The 17,084-nt window shown below is 47.3% G+C and overlaps 1 protein-coding gene across 1 annotated transcript in view; it reads right to left on the bottom strand.

Moving 5' to 3' along the window:
* Positions 1-17,084, bottom strand: part of LOC128830152 (disintegrin and metalloproteinase domain-containing protein 20-like) — a 211,708-nt gene that overhangs the window by 123,523 nt on the left and 71,101 nt on the right. Inside the window, exon 10 of the mRNA XM_054015911.1 lies at positions 4,812-4,893. Within this exon, the coding sequence (XP_053871886.1) occupies positions 4,812-4,893 (82 nt within the window). The remainder of the gene's footprint in view (positions 1-4,811; positions 4,894-17,084) is intronic.

Below are 17,084 nucleotides of genomic sequence, written 5' to 3'. Positions count from 1 at the left end.
GCCGCAAAAATGCTCTAAGGGCTGGGGGAAAAAACAGATACTAACTGTTGTTCTTTGAGATGTAACTCTGTAACTGTTGTTCTTCGAGATGTGATGCTCATGTTCATTCCACGCTAGCTGTGCACGCACCACGTGCATAGTCGACGGAGATTTTTCCCTCAGTGGTATCTGTTGGGCCAGCTCTAATGCCCTCTGGTGCCATGCGCTCATGTGTGCATATGAGGGGCCTGGCCGGCTCTGCACCTTCTCAGTTCCTTCTTGCCGGCTAATTCTGAGCAAGGGACAGGAGAGTCAGTTGTGAATGGACACGAGTGAAACATCTTAAAGAACAACATACAGAAAGATTAATAACCATTTTTTTCTTCCTTGAGTACTTGCTCATTTCCCCGCCATATTAGGTGACTCATAAGTGGTACCTTAGGATGTGGGCTCAGAGTCGATAGATATGCAGATTGCAACACTGCTCTACCAAACCCGGCATCATCTCTAGCCTGCTAGGTGATGGCATAATGGGATGAAAAACTATGCACTGATGACCAAGCTGCCCCCCTAGAAATATCCAGAAATGCTGCTGAGGAAGCTTGAGCTCTGGTTGAATGGGTGGTCATGATGGCAGGAGTTGGGGCACCCGCTTGCTCATATTATGTGTGAATGCAGGATATGATCCAGGATGAAATTCTTTGGGCTGGAATTGGCAGGCCTTTCATCCCGTTTGCTATTGTCACAAAGAGTTGCGTGGACTTACAGAATCATTTGGTCCTTTTGACATAGAAGGCCAGGGCATGTCTAACATCCTGCATGTGGAGATGCTGCTCCTCCCTATTCCTGTGCGATTTCACGAAGAATACTGACATGAAGATAGCCTGATTACTATGGAACTGTGAATCCACCTTAAGGTGGAACACGGAGAAAGGGTGAAGTTGCACCTTGTCCTCAAAGAACACCGCATACAGGGGTTCTGACATTAGCGCTCTGGATGGGGATGAGTGTTGACTTCTGCTCATTTGTCAGCAGGCCCAGTGCTTGGAACGTAGATTGGACCAGACGGATGCTGGCTCTCATCTGGGCCTCAGATGATCAGCCAGTTGTCGAGGTAAGGGTAGACTCACACCCTTTGCCTTCTCAGGAAGGCCACCACTATTGCCATGCATTTCGTGAATACCTGAAGGGCTGCCAACAGGCCGAAGGGGATGACAGTGAACTGGTAGTGGGTTTGGTTCACAATGAACCTGAGAAATCTTCTGTGGTCCTGAAATACGGAGATCTGAAAATAGGTGCCTTTTAAATCGAGGGCAGTGTACCAGTTCCCTGGATCCAGGGAGGGAATAATGGAGGCCAGGGAGAGATGGTTTGAAAACAAAAGGTGGGCAGGATATGGTACAGGAACTGGTATAATGTCCTCAGGCACCACATCAAAAGTTCTGCTTGGGGCCTCCCAAGTATCTGTGATGGCCCCTAGTGAGGCTGAAGTGGGCAGGGGCAAATGTCTGCCTTTATAACCTGTTTCGCTTCTTAAACAGGTCCTGGCATGGTGGCAGAGTTGAAAAGTGGACTGGTTGTTGAGGCTGGAGTGTTTCCTCGAAGGCACTGGGGCACATAGACCCAGGGACTTGAGGGTGGCTCTAGAAACCTTTAGGCTGTAAAACTTCACATCCATTTGTTTGGAGAAGAGCAAAGTGCATTCAAATGAAAAGTTCTGGGTGGACTGTTAGACCTCCATTGGTAAACCCGAGGACTGGAGCCCAGAATATATATGCATGAGCACTGCAGAAGCCAGGATCCATCCTCCAAAAATGGTGGCCTGTGGGGAGGCCCTGGCCACAAACTTCCCTTCCTCCACCAAAGCAGAGAACTCCTATCTGGATTCCTAGAGAAGACAATCTTTCAATTTCATCATCGACTATCAGACATTAAAATTGTATCTCCCCAGCAAAGCCTGCTGGTTGGAGCTGTGGACCTCCTGTAGAATAAACCTTTCTTCCAAAGGTTTATTGGTACCATAATGGCCTCATTGAGAGGGAGGGCCACTTTTGACGGGCCCACAGTGGACAGAATATGAACCAGGCTATGGGAGGATTCTTTGACTACCTCCACTTTCAGCTCCTGGTCAGCTGCAAAGTCGTCATGAGGGGAGGATACAGGCATCCCAGACACTGCCTCATACAGGGAAGAGAAAGAAGAGGCCTATATTGGAAGGGGGTCCTGCTCCTCTCCTTCTGCACTGACTGGGTCCCAGAGATCTAGGTCCTAAGGCTTGGTCACGTGCTGGTCGTAGGATGGGGGCATTCTTCCTTCTGAGATTACGGAGTAAGAGTATCTGGAAGAGGGCCCTTGCATAGGGGGAAAACCACACAGGTTCCAAAATGGCTGTTGTATCTGCATAAGCAAGTACTCATTGTGCCAAGTATTCGGCAACACCCCTGCACCCAGGTCCATCAACTAGTCGGGCTGCCCAGTGCAGAACTGACAGCAGTTCCTCGAGTGGGAATACAATTCTACCTCCAAGTACAATGACGAGCCTTCCTCTGAGGAACATGGAGGGGAGACATCCATCGGTGCCAGGGAATGGTGCTGAGGTGGGAATACCTGGGTTGAGGCAAGCAAGGACGGTTTCCCTCTAGATGGTACCGAGGGGGCTGGTACCGAATGGGACCCCAGGGCCACAGGCTCCCTTCTGCTCCCCGGTACCAACTCTTGTACCACTGGCAATGGTGCTACTGAAAGCACCAGCAGGTCCCTGGCCACAACAAATGCCTCCAGAATAAATGGTACCACAATCTTGCTGGTGTCGCATTGCTCCCCCAGTGCCAAGGGATGGTCCAGGACCGGACTCAATGGAACTTGCCTATGAGGTGGAGTTGATGGTGCTGCCCTCAGAGTGGGGGCAGAGGACTGGCCAGACTCAGGTCATACTCCATTGCACTCTATGTGGTTGGCTTTCTTCAGAGTCTGAGAATGTCCCCTCTCTGCCAGCTGCTTCTTATGTTTTTTCTTTGGTACCAGTGGAGAACAGTGCAGAGATTCTTTCACATCAGAAGGAGCACTCTGCACTGATGCTGAGATACTGGGTGCCAAGTCAGACTGGCTCGGCTCTGATTAGGGATGGAGCACCGCCTCCATCAGGAGGAACTTCAACCTGGCCTCCATGTCCTTCTTCGTACAGAGCTTGAAGTCCCAACAGATCTGGCACCATTCCCCGATATGAGTCTCTCCCAGGCACTTCAGACAAGTGGAGTGTGGGTCACTTACAGGCATGGGCTTGCTACAGGAGGCACAGAGCTTGAAACCTGGGGACCGGGGCATGCTCCAGTACCGGGAGCAGACGAAAATCCGCTAACAAGGCAAGAAGTTTTAACTAACTATATATAAAATTAATCTACAACATCCAAGCTGAGAAAATAAAGAACTGGGATAACAAAACCAGTAAGCAAGAGGAGCTGTTCCAGCGACCACCATAGTAGGTAAGAAGGAACTGAGAGGATGCGGAACCAACTGGGCCTCTCCTATTGGCACATGAGTGCTCAGTGCCAAAGGGCACTAGAGCCGGCCCGACGGATACCATTGAGGGAAAAATCTCCAGTGATTGTGCAGATGGCATGCATACACCTAATGTGGAGGAATGAATATGAGCAAGCATTGAAAGAAGAACAAGTTTTATGACATGAGGCTTAAGAAGCTCAATTTATTCAGCTTATTAAAGAGATGGTTGAGAGGTGACTTGATTGCTGTGTATAGCTTTTTACACATAGACCAGATATCTGGTAAGGGGGGGGGGGGCGAGTTTCAGTCTTGCTGACAAAGCCATAACAAGTTCCAATGGCTGGAAGTTGACATTAGACAAATTCAACTTGAAATAAGATGCAAATTCACAGCGATTAGGTATCTTTCTAAAAGATCTGCTTTAATCAAGATTCTGGGATAAATTCTATGGCCTTTGTGTGTGGGTGGTTGGCTGGATGGTCATAGTGGTCCCTTCTGACTAACATCTGTGAATCTATGCATCCCCTGTTCATTACCTCTCTTCATGAGCCATGGAGAACAGAAAGCTTTGCATTGCCCTCAACATGCTCATAACACCTGCAGCTTTGCATTAGGACAAGTCATATAATCAAATTGAATGCTTCAGGGTTTCAGGTGTTTGCAGGGGTCAGGAAGGATTTCCCCTGCCCCCAAAATGCACAATTGATCAAAATTGATCAAATGTACTCTGGTTTTTTTTCCCCCACCTTCCTCTGACACATCAGAGTGTAGTCAATTATCCCCAGCTGGAGATGAGACACGCGATGGGTGGACCAGGACTTTGAGGAGGTGCAGGGAGTCCTCTTTCTTAGATGACTGGCTGGTATGCCTTATTCATATCCTCAGGGTGCAACTGATCACCAGATTTTAAGGAAGGAATTTCCCCCAGATCTGCTTGGCTGGGACGTTGAGGTTTTTTTCTCCTTCTTCTGCAGCATGGGACATGGATCACATGCTGGGATCCTCTAGGCATAGCTCACCTAGTCAATTCCCTGCCATTGCAGGAGCCCTGGTGGCACCTTGGTCTCTTCTGTTCTCTGCCTGTGTCACATAACAGTTTAGTCATTTAAGGACCGAAAGGCTTTGGTCTGAAATTGGGCTTTATCTAGGGATAACTGGGTGCAATTTACTGCCCTGTGATATACAGGATGTCAGTCTAGATGATCTACTAGTTCTAGACTTAAATGCTATGAAACAATCAATTATTAGCATAATGTTACTGGAGAAAATATTTACATTAATTAAAATATCAATTTTTGAAGTGTACATACTGTAGACTATATTTCACATACTTTGACAGTAGCTACTGAGGGAGTACCAGTGCACAGATGGTCTCCATATGAATACCCATCAATCCCTGGATATTTTCCACCCCTAAAATACAAAATAAAGTAAATGTAAATACAGTAAATACAGAATGTTCATTTGATATTAAACTGTTCTCTACAGCTGTAAATAAATTCAGTATAAATAAAACAGTGATATATAAGATCCGTATTTAGATCTATAAGAAAACATTATGTTCTTACTTGTAAATACGTCTTCTCATAACATAAATGTCCACCAATCCAGAATTACTTACAAGCTAAAGCCTGCCCCATCAGAACCAACTGGAAACATCTTTGCTGAAGTGTCTTCTGCTGTGATCAGTGACCATATTAAAAGATAAGTCACTTCTTCTTCCATATGCCTTGGTAGCAACAATTACAAATCTATATCTAGGTTTGATAGCCAGCACACTGTTGCATACAGGTGTTTACCTCATTTTCCATTTAAAGACGGTTTGTTCACATCTCCCATGAGATGTCCTGATGTGATTCAATCTGCACCAGTCTTTCCAACATAAGTCAAAACCCAGTGGTTCCTTGTCGGGGTCGATGATGAGCTGTTTGTTTTGAGCCATCGAAACACTCCACATGGCTCTCCATTGAGCCTCGGTGTCGAAGTTAAGTGTAAGGGGCTTGATGCAGTTCCATAGAGGGTTGCGAGATTTTAATCTGGTCTTCGGTGGTGTAGCGAGGCAGTGGGATACCCCACAGCCCCATTGAGGGCCGAACCTCCCCTAATACCAACGTGGGCGGAGCCACCGGGTCCAGCGCCCGCCCCTCAGAGGTCACAGCCCCGACCCGGAAGTATAAAAGCCCGCCTGCAGAGCTCAGTGGAGCCCACGTCGGCGGAGAGAGCAGACGTCTGTGGCCGAGCTCCCGCTTGGGAGACAGCTGCAGGCCGCGACCGGCCTGCTGATTTACCAGGCCTGTCGAGCCTACCTCTCGCCCGGTACCCTGAGGAGGACTGGCCAAGCCTGCCCCATGCCAGCCACCCCGAGGAGGAGCCGAGCCTGCCCCGTGCCAGTTACCCCGAGGAGGACTGGCCAAGCCTGCCCCATGCCAGCTACCCCGAGGAGGAGCCGAGCCTGCCCTTCGCTACCTACCCAGAAGCCGCTGCTGGTGGAGAGCACCAACGACAGGAGGACGGCCCAGGTACCATACGAGGGGGAGTGTGGAAGTAGCCCGGGGGTAGTCGACCCCAGTCTGGCTGCTGCACTGCCAGAGCCAATGTCTGTGTTGCGGCCAGGAACCCCACTGACAGTAGCGAGTTTCCGTCGCTGCTAGGGCCCCGGGCTGGGACTCAGTGGAGTGGGGGGGAAAAAGACTCCCCCTTTTTCCCTGGCCTAGAGAGGCTGGGACCTGCTACAAACCCTGACCCAGCCCCTGCTTAAAGGCCTGGGTTGCTGCTTAACTATTTGCTTGTTGTCCTGCCTTGACCTAGGGCCTGGGCTGCTACAAACCCTGACCCAGCCCCTGCTTGAAGGCCTGGGTTGCGGACTGACTATTTGATTATTGCCCCGCCCTGACCTAGGGCCTGGGCTGCTACAAACTGACCCAGCCCCTGCTTGAAGGCCTGGGTTGCAGACTGACTATTTGCTTGCTGCCCCGCCCTGACCTAGGGCCTGAGCTGCTATAGACATTGCCTCAGCCTCTGCTTGAGGGCCAAAGCTCCAGACTGTGTGATTACTGCCCCGCCCTGATTGAGGGCTCGGGGCTCTTTTCTGATCTATTGGCTCAGCCCCTGCTTACGGGCCTGAGCCCCCTAACTGTGTGTCTGCCGTCCCAGACTGCCGCCGGACCAGAGCAAGGCGGTGGGATACCCCACAGCCCCGCTGAGGGCCGAACCTCAGCCAACACTACTACAGGTGGGTTCTGCAGATTATTGTGCAAAGGGATCCTCATATTTGCATTGACATGGCTGAGAAAGCGAGATGTCTGTGCAGCTCTTCTAATCTGTGGAGGCTGGATATGTGATATGACTGTGAGCCAATCAACTGAAATCGATTTGAACATCCCTGACACTATGCACATGGCATTATTGAACTGGGTATTGAGGAGTTTAGTGTGAATGCTGTGAGACCGTACTGGCACACACTATTCAGCTGCAGAATATACAAAGTCAATTGTTGCGCTTCATAGGATCTGTGGATTGGAGCCCCAATATGTTCTGGCCATTTGCCTGATAAGTGTGACCCGAGACCTGAGCTTATCATGGGTGTTCTTGAAATCTTGTTGGAAAGTCAAACTCTGGTCCAGTGTAATGCTGAGATACTTTGGAATAGCCTGATGGCCGACATTCTCACCGCAGAACTGCACATCAAGTTCGGTATTAGCCATTTTATTGTTCAGATGGAAAGTAATCATCATGGTTTTTTTCAGCTTAGGCCTAAGTTTCCAGCATTGGAAATAATTAGCCATTGTGCTAAGATCTTGACAATGTCATCCACATACACAAATATTCTCAACTCTGTTGTTGGTATATCCAAGGCTCTGACGTTATTGATATAATCTGGGACCATATAGATCATTGTTGCAACAAAGGGGGTCAAACGAGGTGTCTAAGACAAGGTTATGGTTTGCTGGTTATGATTATGCTGTCTATATGTGTGAATCAATTTTGTAGTTGAAGTTATGAATATTGGCTCTATACTGTCTGTATTTCAAACTTATGCTATGCTTCTGGGAGACATCCCAGACAAGTTGGTGTTAGCTCTGCCTAGCCTGCTTGATGGCCCATTAAGGACCATCAGCTATACAATTGACACATTGAGAGAAGGCAGATAGCCTTGTAACTCAGCAAAGTATGCAGGGACTTGCCCATGTGACGCTAGACTCCATTTTGCTGTAATTTTCCACAGTAAGAACAAAAAGGTGTTCTTACATCTGGAAAAGACTATAAAAGGCTGATGCCTCATCTCCATCTGGTCTTCAATCCTGCTTCTTACCTCTGGAGGGACTTTGCTACAAACGGAAGCTCTACAGAAAGGACTGAATGACCCATCCCAGCTGTGGATGTACTCCAGAGACTTAATTTTAATCTGCAATTTATTCTATCGCTTGACCTGGGTCTGGGGCTTGATCCTTTGGGATTGGGAGAACCTTTTTTTCTTTTACTGGGGTATTGGTTTTCATAACCATTCGTCCCCATGACAAGTGGCACTGGTGGTGATACTGGGAACTGGAGAGTCTAAGGGAATTGCTTGTGTGACTTGTGGTTAGCCAGTGGGGTAAGACCAAAGTCCTCTTTGTCTGGCTGGTTTGGTTTGCCTTAGAGGTGGAAAAACCCCAGCCTTGGGCTGTAACTGCCCTGTTTTAAGCAATTTGTCCTGAATTGGCACTCTCAGTTGGGTCCCGCCAGAACCAGCATCGTTACAACGGCAGATAGATTTAAAAGTATTGGGGCCATGATGGAGCCCCGAAGGATGCCTGAGTTAAGAGTTCTTCGTCTGCTGTCCTGGCCATTAAGGTGTACTTCAAAGCGGCAGTCCCTAGTTATTGCTATCAAGAGACAGATTGTTCGCTAGCAGTGAATTACATGGGGGATCTTGAGAAGGAGGCCCTGTCTCAAGATGGTGTCATATGCCAAGTGCAAATCAACAAGGGCAATTCCCGTCTTCAGTTTACGTTGGAATACTGTCAATGTGGCTGGTAAGTGAAGCCACTTAGTCACAGCAGTTCCTCTTCAGGCAAAATCCTGCCTACTCCACTGGGAGCGTGTCTTCAATAATGTCAGACAGATGGCGGAGCAGCACCCATTTCATGAGCTTGCTAATGGTTGAAAGGAGAGAGACGGGGTGGTAGTTGGGATTTTCCCAGGCTTCGGTAGGGCAAACACGGTTGCCTGTTGCCAGCTTGTTGGAACTTCTCTGGTTCTATGCACAGCAATAAAAAGCGCCGCCAGCCATTCCCATCAATGTCTCTCCAGGTTCTTGAGAAACTCTGGAGGAATGCCATCAATCCATTATCTTTCCAGCTTTTGATTTTCAACAGCGCAACGTTGATCTCTGCAACAGAGTATGGAAAGGAGAGTGGAGATTCCTCCGCAAATTGGTGAAGGTTTCTGCGGAATTGCCGCTGGACCTCCTGGCGCATAATCTTGTCTGTTGGCACCTTGCTATTAGAAAGAAGATGAGAGCTGACAGCATTTGCAGTTACCTTTGCCAGGTGTAGCATTACTGGACAGGACCCTCCAACTTGCCACAAAAGAGCCCATGCCTTGCAGCTCGAATGGGTGAAATCAAGACTCAACAATCTCTTCCCACATTTCCAGGTGCGCCAAATTCAAGTACTGAAGCAGCACAGTGGCTTTATCTGGGTCACTGCTGTAACAGGTTATCCTCACCACCGTGGGCACCTCCTGCCGGCTGCTCTTGAAATTAGCTCTGTCCATCAGCAGGGCGCCCTCCTCTTGTGGTGTCTCACTCTCTGTCACTGCTTCTCCACCATCTCCACTGTCTGTGGGGACCCGCGTCACTCCCTGACCGCGGCGTCCTCTTCAGGGCATGGCCCTCTGGCTGTGCCCCAACTCCGTTGTCTCCCCCCTTAGGGGGAACCGGCAGTTCTTCACCTGGCCTCTCGCTGCAGTGGTGAACTGCAGCCCCTAGTTCAGCCCCTTGCTCAGGGGCAAACTGCAGTCCCTTAGCTGGCCCCTTCCCTCGGCAGCCAGTGGGGCAAAAGGGCGGGGGGTCAGGCTCACCCACAACTCTGGGCCCAACCCAGGGACCCTATAGCTGGTAGCCACTCACTGCGTCTCCTTCCCCTCTGCCACTACCTGCTTTCCCTGGGCCACTTCCCCATAGCCGCAGCACTTACTTGGCCTCTGTATCAAGGCCACAGTCTGGGAGCCAGCCAGGCTGGAGCTCCGCTTGCTCTCGTGACCCTGCCCAGCACTGCTCTGTCCCAGGTACTTCTCTCTACAGGTAGCCAGACCTTCTCCCTCAAGCTCCAGGGGGAGACTGAACTCCTCTCTGCCTTGCAGCCCTTCTTATAGGGCCCAGCCTGGCCCTGATTGGCGGCTTCTAAGCCTTCCTCTGATTGGCTGGGTTCTGCACAGCAGCTCCAAGGGCTGCTATTAACCCTTTGCCATCCAGTGAGGGGCAGCTTCCGTCACATGCTCCTTTCATATTTCCTCAGGAGGGACTCAGATTCTTTTGTCCAGCAGCCTTGTGGTGACTGCGCGGGATGTACTTCTTTGCGGTCAATTTTAGGATGTTTGTAAAATGGCCAAAGTTTCTAGGTATCAGTTTGAGCCGTGGGATCCAATGTTCTGTTTCCAAAGTGTAGGTGGGCAAGTCAGCCTTCAGGCTTATCTGGAGGATAACTGGGTGATGTTGGCTATGCAGGAAGTGACTCAAGATGATTCTTGTGGCTAGTGGAATGCCTGTGCTGTTATGGGTCACAAAACACAGGTCAGGGTTGTGATCCATTATCTAACTTGCAGACCAAAAAGATATGGCTTGCTTCGGATCATAGAGCAGGTGGAGGTCTTTGAGGGGGCCCATTCTGTGCTCTGTTCCCTGGCTATGTTATTTGAGCAGTATCCTCAGTCTTTGTGATGGCTGTTAAAATCACCTATGTAGATGGCCAGATGAGGAAGGGAAGAGAAGATGAGATCAGGCCACATTATGTTACATGGCTTGTATATGTTTATTATAATGATGTCCCTGATTCTAACCATGCTGATCTCTTTTCCGCTAGTTGATGATTCTTCCAAAACTTCTACATCCTCTAATCCATTTCACGTGTACACTGCTAGCCCATATTTTGGATGGTTGACAGCAGTGATTTTGGTGTAGCCATAGATTTTTATGTCTGGCAGCTTTGTCATCTTCTTTCATGAGTGTTTCTTGGAGGGCCACAATGTCAATATCAGAAGGGTAGCCGTGTTAGTCTGAATCTGTAAAAAGTAACAGAGGGTCCTGTGGCACCTTTAAGACTAACAGAAGTATTGGGAGCATAAGCTTTTCGTGGGTAAGAACCTCACTTCTTCAGATGCAATGTCAATATGATGATCTTTGAGAGTCCTCGAGAGGTAATCCACTTTTTCCTGTAAAAAGCAACAGAGGGTCCTGTGGCACCTTTAAGACTAACAGAAGTATTGGAGCATAAGCTTTCGTGGGTGAATGCCCACTTCATCAGACACAAGTGGGCATTCACCCACGAAAGCTTATGCTCCAATACTTCTGTTAGTCTTAAAGGTGTGTGATACAGGAGGGCCAGGGAGCAGTGGGAAATGGTAGAAGGGAAGTATATAAACCCTAGGTTAATTAAGGTGTGGTTCCCTGTAGACTAGGGAGGGTTGCTACAGGTTAATTGGAGCACCTGTAATCAATTAAGGCCCTGTTAGAAACCTAATAAAACCCCCTGCTTCAGGCAGTCAGGGGGAAGGAGAGAGGACTGGAGCTTGGAGGTGTGCTGTGAGACTTGGAGGAACAGAAAACCGGAGTGAGACCCTGTCCCAGCAGGGGAGGAACATTCCTTCCCCCAGCATTTAAGGACTGAAGGTACCCCACCCAAGGGGGAAGAGGGTAAGAACCTGCAGGGGTTGAGAGGGGCTGGGTCTCAGAGTGAGGAGCAAACCCAGACCCCTCCCCCGCTTCCCTCCTTTACCACCTTCCTGGGCCACTAGTGGGGCCCTCGGTGCCCCAAGAACAGGGGTAAGGGGTGGTATTTTAGCCCCCTCACCAAGAAAAGCGCAGGACCCACCATACTATATCGACCATCTTGTCACACGTGCCACAGGACCCTCTGTTGCTTTTTACAGATTCAGACTAACACGGCTACCCCTCTGATACTTGACACCTTTTACTGGACATCCCTTCTATATTAAATTGGTATATTTGGACGACTGGCCCAATTGTTCTTTTTTAGTTCTGAAAAGGGCAGTTTAAGGAAATCTAATCATTGCTACTTTCAGTAGGAGATTGGTAACTCCAGTGGTCAGTTCTTGACATTCGTATGATAGTGAATTTGCACAAAACACGAAAAACACCAACACTTAACAGAAGCACCACATGAAGATTGTTGTCTTGCTCCCAATAAGTCACTTATGTTATGTGAGGACAAATATACATGTAAGAATGCAGTTGTCCCAGTCTCACATACATAGGGCCAGATGCTCATCTGGTGTAAACTGGCTTTAATGGAGATATACCAATCTGTATCATCTGAAGCTCTGGCCCAAATTATCTTCACTACTGGTTAACTGGTTTACGGCAGTACAGAAAAAGGTGCAATGAAAGTATTTGTATAAACATGGCAGCTTAGCAAGGCCCATCATCACCCAATGAGTTGAAATTTATTTTACAGTAATTGGTAAAAGTATACAGATACAACCAGGTTGTAAACTTTTATATGAAGTTATAAAATATCTATTTGTTTCCAGCTGCTGATTTCTCGTTGCTGCAGGATATCTGACAGGCAATTTAATTCTAGAAATTGCCTTCAAGAATTCTGGTACCTGATCTTGTGATGATAGGGCTGTTGGTGGGCTCTGAGTACTCCTACTACTGCTGCCTGCACTTTCAGGTTCCAATTTAGCAAAGTCCCAATGATTTCAGTGGGATTTAACCACATGCTAAAAGGTTAGGCATGTGATGAAGTGCTTTGTTGAATATGGGCCTCAGACAACTGGAATGAAGGGCATTATGAAAGAGCATGTAAAAACAATCGAGGAAACTAAATCCAAAGATTCATCAGCTTAATGTATTTTCTGTGTCTTCAAACACAGACTCCTAACTTCTCGATCATGATGCCCAAGCATCCCTGTTAATAAACAGCAACTTGTACAATCAGAAATATGAAAACATTTGGACCTTCTCCTAGTTTCTCACCCATGCAGAGCTCCAATGCTGAATCTATAACTTATAGCACTTGTAAAATTCCTTTCAGGTGGTTGGTTATAACTAGAGAACAAAACTAACTAGAAAATTTAAAAAAACTAATAACCTCAATTTTCTTACTTGTAAACTGGAAGTTCTTCAAGATGTGTGGTCTTTCTCAGTATGCCGCACACATGGTATTGCATGTACACCATGTGCCTGAGTCTGGAAATTCTAACAAGCAGTGTCCATTGGCCTACACATGCATAGAAGACCGCCTTGTGCTCCCAACCAAGGGCATAAGAAGCAGCACAGGCTGATGACTCTCCAGTTCCTCTTCTTACTGCGAACCCAACAGAATCCAAAACAGAGGGTATGGAGGGCAGGTAGTAGAATTCATATAGGGACCACACATCTTGAAGAACCTCCAGTTACAGATGAGTAACTTCAATTTCTTCTTCAAGTGCTGGTCCCTAAGTGTATTCCACATGTGGATGATGGACAAGCAATGCTCAGACTGGAGGGGCGTGCAAGGAAGCCAGCAACCAAGATGCTTGCAGTCCTTCAGTTCCCACTGCCCCACCTGCAGCAGGAGCCTCACCCAGCATCTCATATCTAGCAAACATGTGGATGGAGCTCCAGGTGGCTGCCCTGCATATGTCTAGTATTGGAACTTCCTGCACGGATGCTGTAGAGGCAGCTTTGTGCTCTTGTGGAGTATGCCCTGACTCCATACTAACCAAGATACGTCTGACATTGAGAGAAAGAAGTATTTTCTCTTCGACAGAAGCAAGGGGCTTCAGAAAAAAGACAGGTCAAAGGATACTTTGGTTGACATGGAATTCACAAATAATCTTGAGGAGGAACTTAGAATAGAGGTGATGGGAGACGTTTTCCCTGTGAAAATCCATAAAAGGGGGATCTGCCATGAGGGGTCCCAACTCACTTACTCTCCTGGCCACAGTGATAACTACTAAAAATGCAACTTTTATGGACACGTAGGACATGAAACACGTCACCAGGACTTCAAATGGTGGTCTGCTGAGGGTTCACAGGACAAGACCGAGATCCCATTGAGGTGAAGGTTTGACCACTGGAGGAATGGTACTTGGGTGAGTGAAAACAAAATGTCTCTCTACTGGAGGGAGAAAGGCACTAATTGCTGTGAGATGGACCCATAGTGAGCTAATGGAAAGGCCTAAGCTTTTAGAGACCAGAGATAATCCAAAATGAGCAGAATACCTGCAGTGCCTGGAGAAGGACAATTATGCTACATCCATGCAGAGAAACATCTCCATTTAGCTAGGTAGCAGGTTCTACTTGAATCATTCCTATTTTAGGTATGGACAGCCTGAACAGGTGAAGAAGAACAGTATTCTATTTCCAATGCCCATCCAAACACCAGGTCATGAGATGGAGCAAGTCTGGATTAGGGTGCCTGATTCTGCCCCCCTCCTGAGTTAGGAGGTCTGAAAAGGGTGGATCCTGATTGGTGACGGGCTTATATTTTCAAGAGGTCTGGGAATCAAAACTGCCTGGACCAACTGGGTGCTAGGAAAATTACTCTAGCCCTGTCATGATGGATCTTTCTCAGGACCTATGGTACCAGGGGAATGGGAGTAAAGGCATATCTCAGATTGTTTCTCCATGACAACAGGAGAATGTTGCCCTGGCAGCCGTGACCCATAGCTCCTTTGGAGCAAAATGGGAAAGTATTCTGTTCATTTGGGAACAGATGAACCCCACTGAGTGAATATTTTGCTTAGGGCAGAGTCCTGAACCTCTCACTCGTCATCCACAGAGAAGTGCCTGCTCAGGTTGTCTGCAGGTAGGTATGCAGTTTGAATAGTGATGTGGTTTCTGAAGGAACACTTCCAAAGCCCGATTGCTTCCAGGCAAACAGAAAGAAATTTTGCTCTGACCTGTTTGTTCATGTAAAAGACGATACTAATATTGTCTGACATCACTTAGATATGACTTTAATGTGTAAGTGGGAGAAAGGCTGTGCAAGCCAGGTGGACTGCTCTCAGTTCTAGTATATTGATGTGCAGTCTGGTCTCCCATCTCCTATGAGGTATCTTGAGCAGTGTGGCTTTTCAGGTGGGCACCCCAGAAGAGAAATGTCTGCTATGATGGTGCCAGGGAGAGGAGTGTTGAAAGGAACACCCATTCTCACTCTCTTTTGTTTCGACCACCAGATGAGGGAGGCGACAACTCTGGTGGGAACAGTCACTCTGGAATTGCTGTGATCTATCTGGTGAGTAGACCAACCGGAGACAGGCCTGCAGACATTGTGGAAGAAGACTTGCAAAATGTCATCACAAAAGTGTACAAGGCCATATAGGGCTTGTCTACACTGCCACTTTACAGCACTGCAACTTTCTTGCTCGGGAGGTGTGAAAAAACACACCACGAGTGCAGCAAGTTTCAGCACTGTACAGTGCTAGTGTAGACAGTGCACCAGCACTGGGAGCTATGCCCCTCACGGATATGGTTTTTTTAGAGCACTGGGAGAGAGCCATGGCAGCAATTTAACGTTGCCAGTGTAGACTAGCCCATAGTCTTACACCAAGAGGCACATTCTCACCTTAGTTCTTGGTCTGCAAGTATCCTTGCTGTCAGGTTGCTCATTAATGGAAATCTTTCTGTGGGAAAGAACTCTGTCATGGAAACAGACCCTGATGTCATTTATCATCTCTGTGGGTGATAAATAACTTCTCTGTTTATGCAGATACCCAGGGCTGCTAGAAGATGGAGCAGAAACTACATCACTGATCTGACCTCTTGGCAGAAGCAGCCTACCAAGAGCCAATCGTCCAGATATGAGAAAACTGGATGACTGACATCTCATTTGGGCTGTCACCACAAAGAAAATCTTGTGTAAGCACTCTGGTTGCTATTACTAACCCAAAGGAAAGAACTCTGAAATGGAAATGTTCTTGGCCAACAATAAACCACAGGAATTTTCTGTGGGCAGGATGAATGTCTAAATGAAAGCCCGTGTCCCTCCTGTTGAGAACCACAACCACATCCTCTTCTGAAGGGAGGGGATTATTGATACTAACTTAACCATCCTGAATTTCAGCTTTCAGAAAAAGATGTTGAGTTGCCAAAGGTTCAGAATGAGTCTCCATCCTCTTTGTTTTTTGGGAACTAGTAAATACAGTCAACAGAACCATCTACCTTGAGACTCAGATGGAATGCACTGTAGGAGGGAGTCTGCAACCTGATGAAGAATCACCCTGTGAAAGTGTTCCCTGAAGGGGAACCAGGAAGAGGGTTTCTGATGGGAGAGAGTGATGAACTCGATAGAGTGACCTTGATCAATAATTTCAAAGAGTCAACTGTCTGTCATGATCAATGGATGCTGGTGGTAGAACTCTTGAGGAAGGGGTGGCCTTGGCCTATAGGCTTGTCTCTGGTGTTTTCTCCTTGGGACCAGAGTGTAAATCCCCAGCGAGTGAAAAGTCAATCTTGAGCTCTTTCAAAAGTGCAGGAACTCATCCATTTCTCATTGAAGAGATTCAACTCATCACAGGGAAGGTCCTGTATTATATTCTGGACCTCCCTGGGGAAACACAAAGACTGTAGCTAAGAATTCCTCCTCATGATTATACCAGTGGCCAGGTCTCTGGATGCCATTTCTGCTGCATCCACTGCAGCATGAAGGGATGTTCTTGCCACTAACTTGTCCTCCTCAATGAAGGACCAAAATTGGACACTTAGGCATATAGGTGACAGAAATCTATATATAGGAAACACTCTACTTTCTTTTGTCTACTGAATGGGTCATTACAAGTCAGTGTTTGGAAACAAAGACAAAAATATGAGCAGATAAGAAGTTGCATTTCTGTGTTTCCAGATGCTGACTGATAACTTCTGAGATCGGTCTAGCAATTATGAATAAAATGAGCACCAAGATTGCCAAGGCAAAAGGAAACTCAATTACTTACCAATGACCTCGCCGATGGCACATCTGCCCAAAAAAAAAAAAAAAAGTGGCATAGAGATCTAATATGGAATGCCAGAAGGAAAAAATCAGAGAGGACCAACAGCTTGACTAAAGACCATTAATGTTAGTGGAAGTTTTTCCAGGGCTTAAGTGGCTACCTTGTAACTCTCTAAAAAGTAGGCCTCTCTTTTCACAGAGAAAGAGAAGCAATGCTTCTAGAGAAGTGGAATCTAATACTTTTTGGACAAGAAACACTGGCTACTGAACCAATGGTGGAAATAAAAGATCTGATCTGTTTAGAGAGGATACACTATGGAGCTGGACGCTCTTTAACAACCCTACCAAAACAAAAATAGTCTCAGATTTTAACCATTCTTTGGTTCCATCAACACAGAAGTTTATAGCTCTAAGGCATCCATGCGGTGACAGTTATAGCTGGTCAAGAAATTGTCCAACAGAATGATT

The sequence above is a fragment of the Malaclemys terrapin genome, chromosome 1, assembly GCF_027887155.1.
Source record: "Malaclemys terrapin pileata isolate rMalTer1 chromosome 1, rMalTer1.hap1, whole genome shotgun sequence".
Classification (NCBI taxonomy): domain Eukaryota; kingdom Metazoa; phylum Chordata; order Testudines; family Emydidae; genus Malaclemys; species Malaclemys terrapin.
This window is presented reverse-complemented; position numbering and strand designations above follow the sequence as displayed.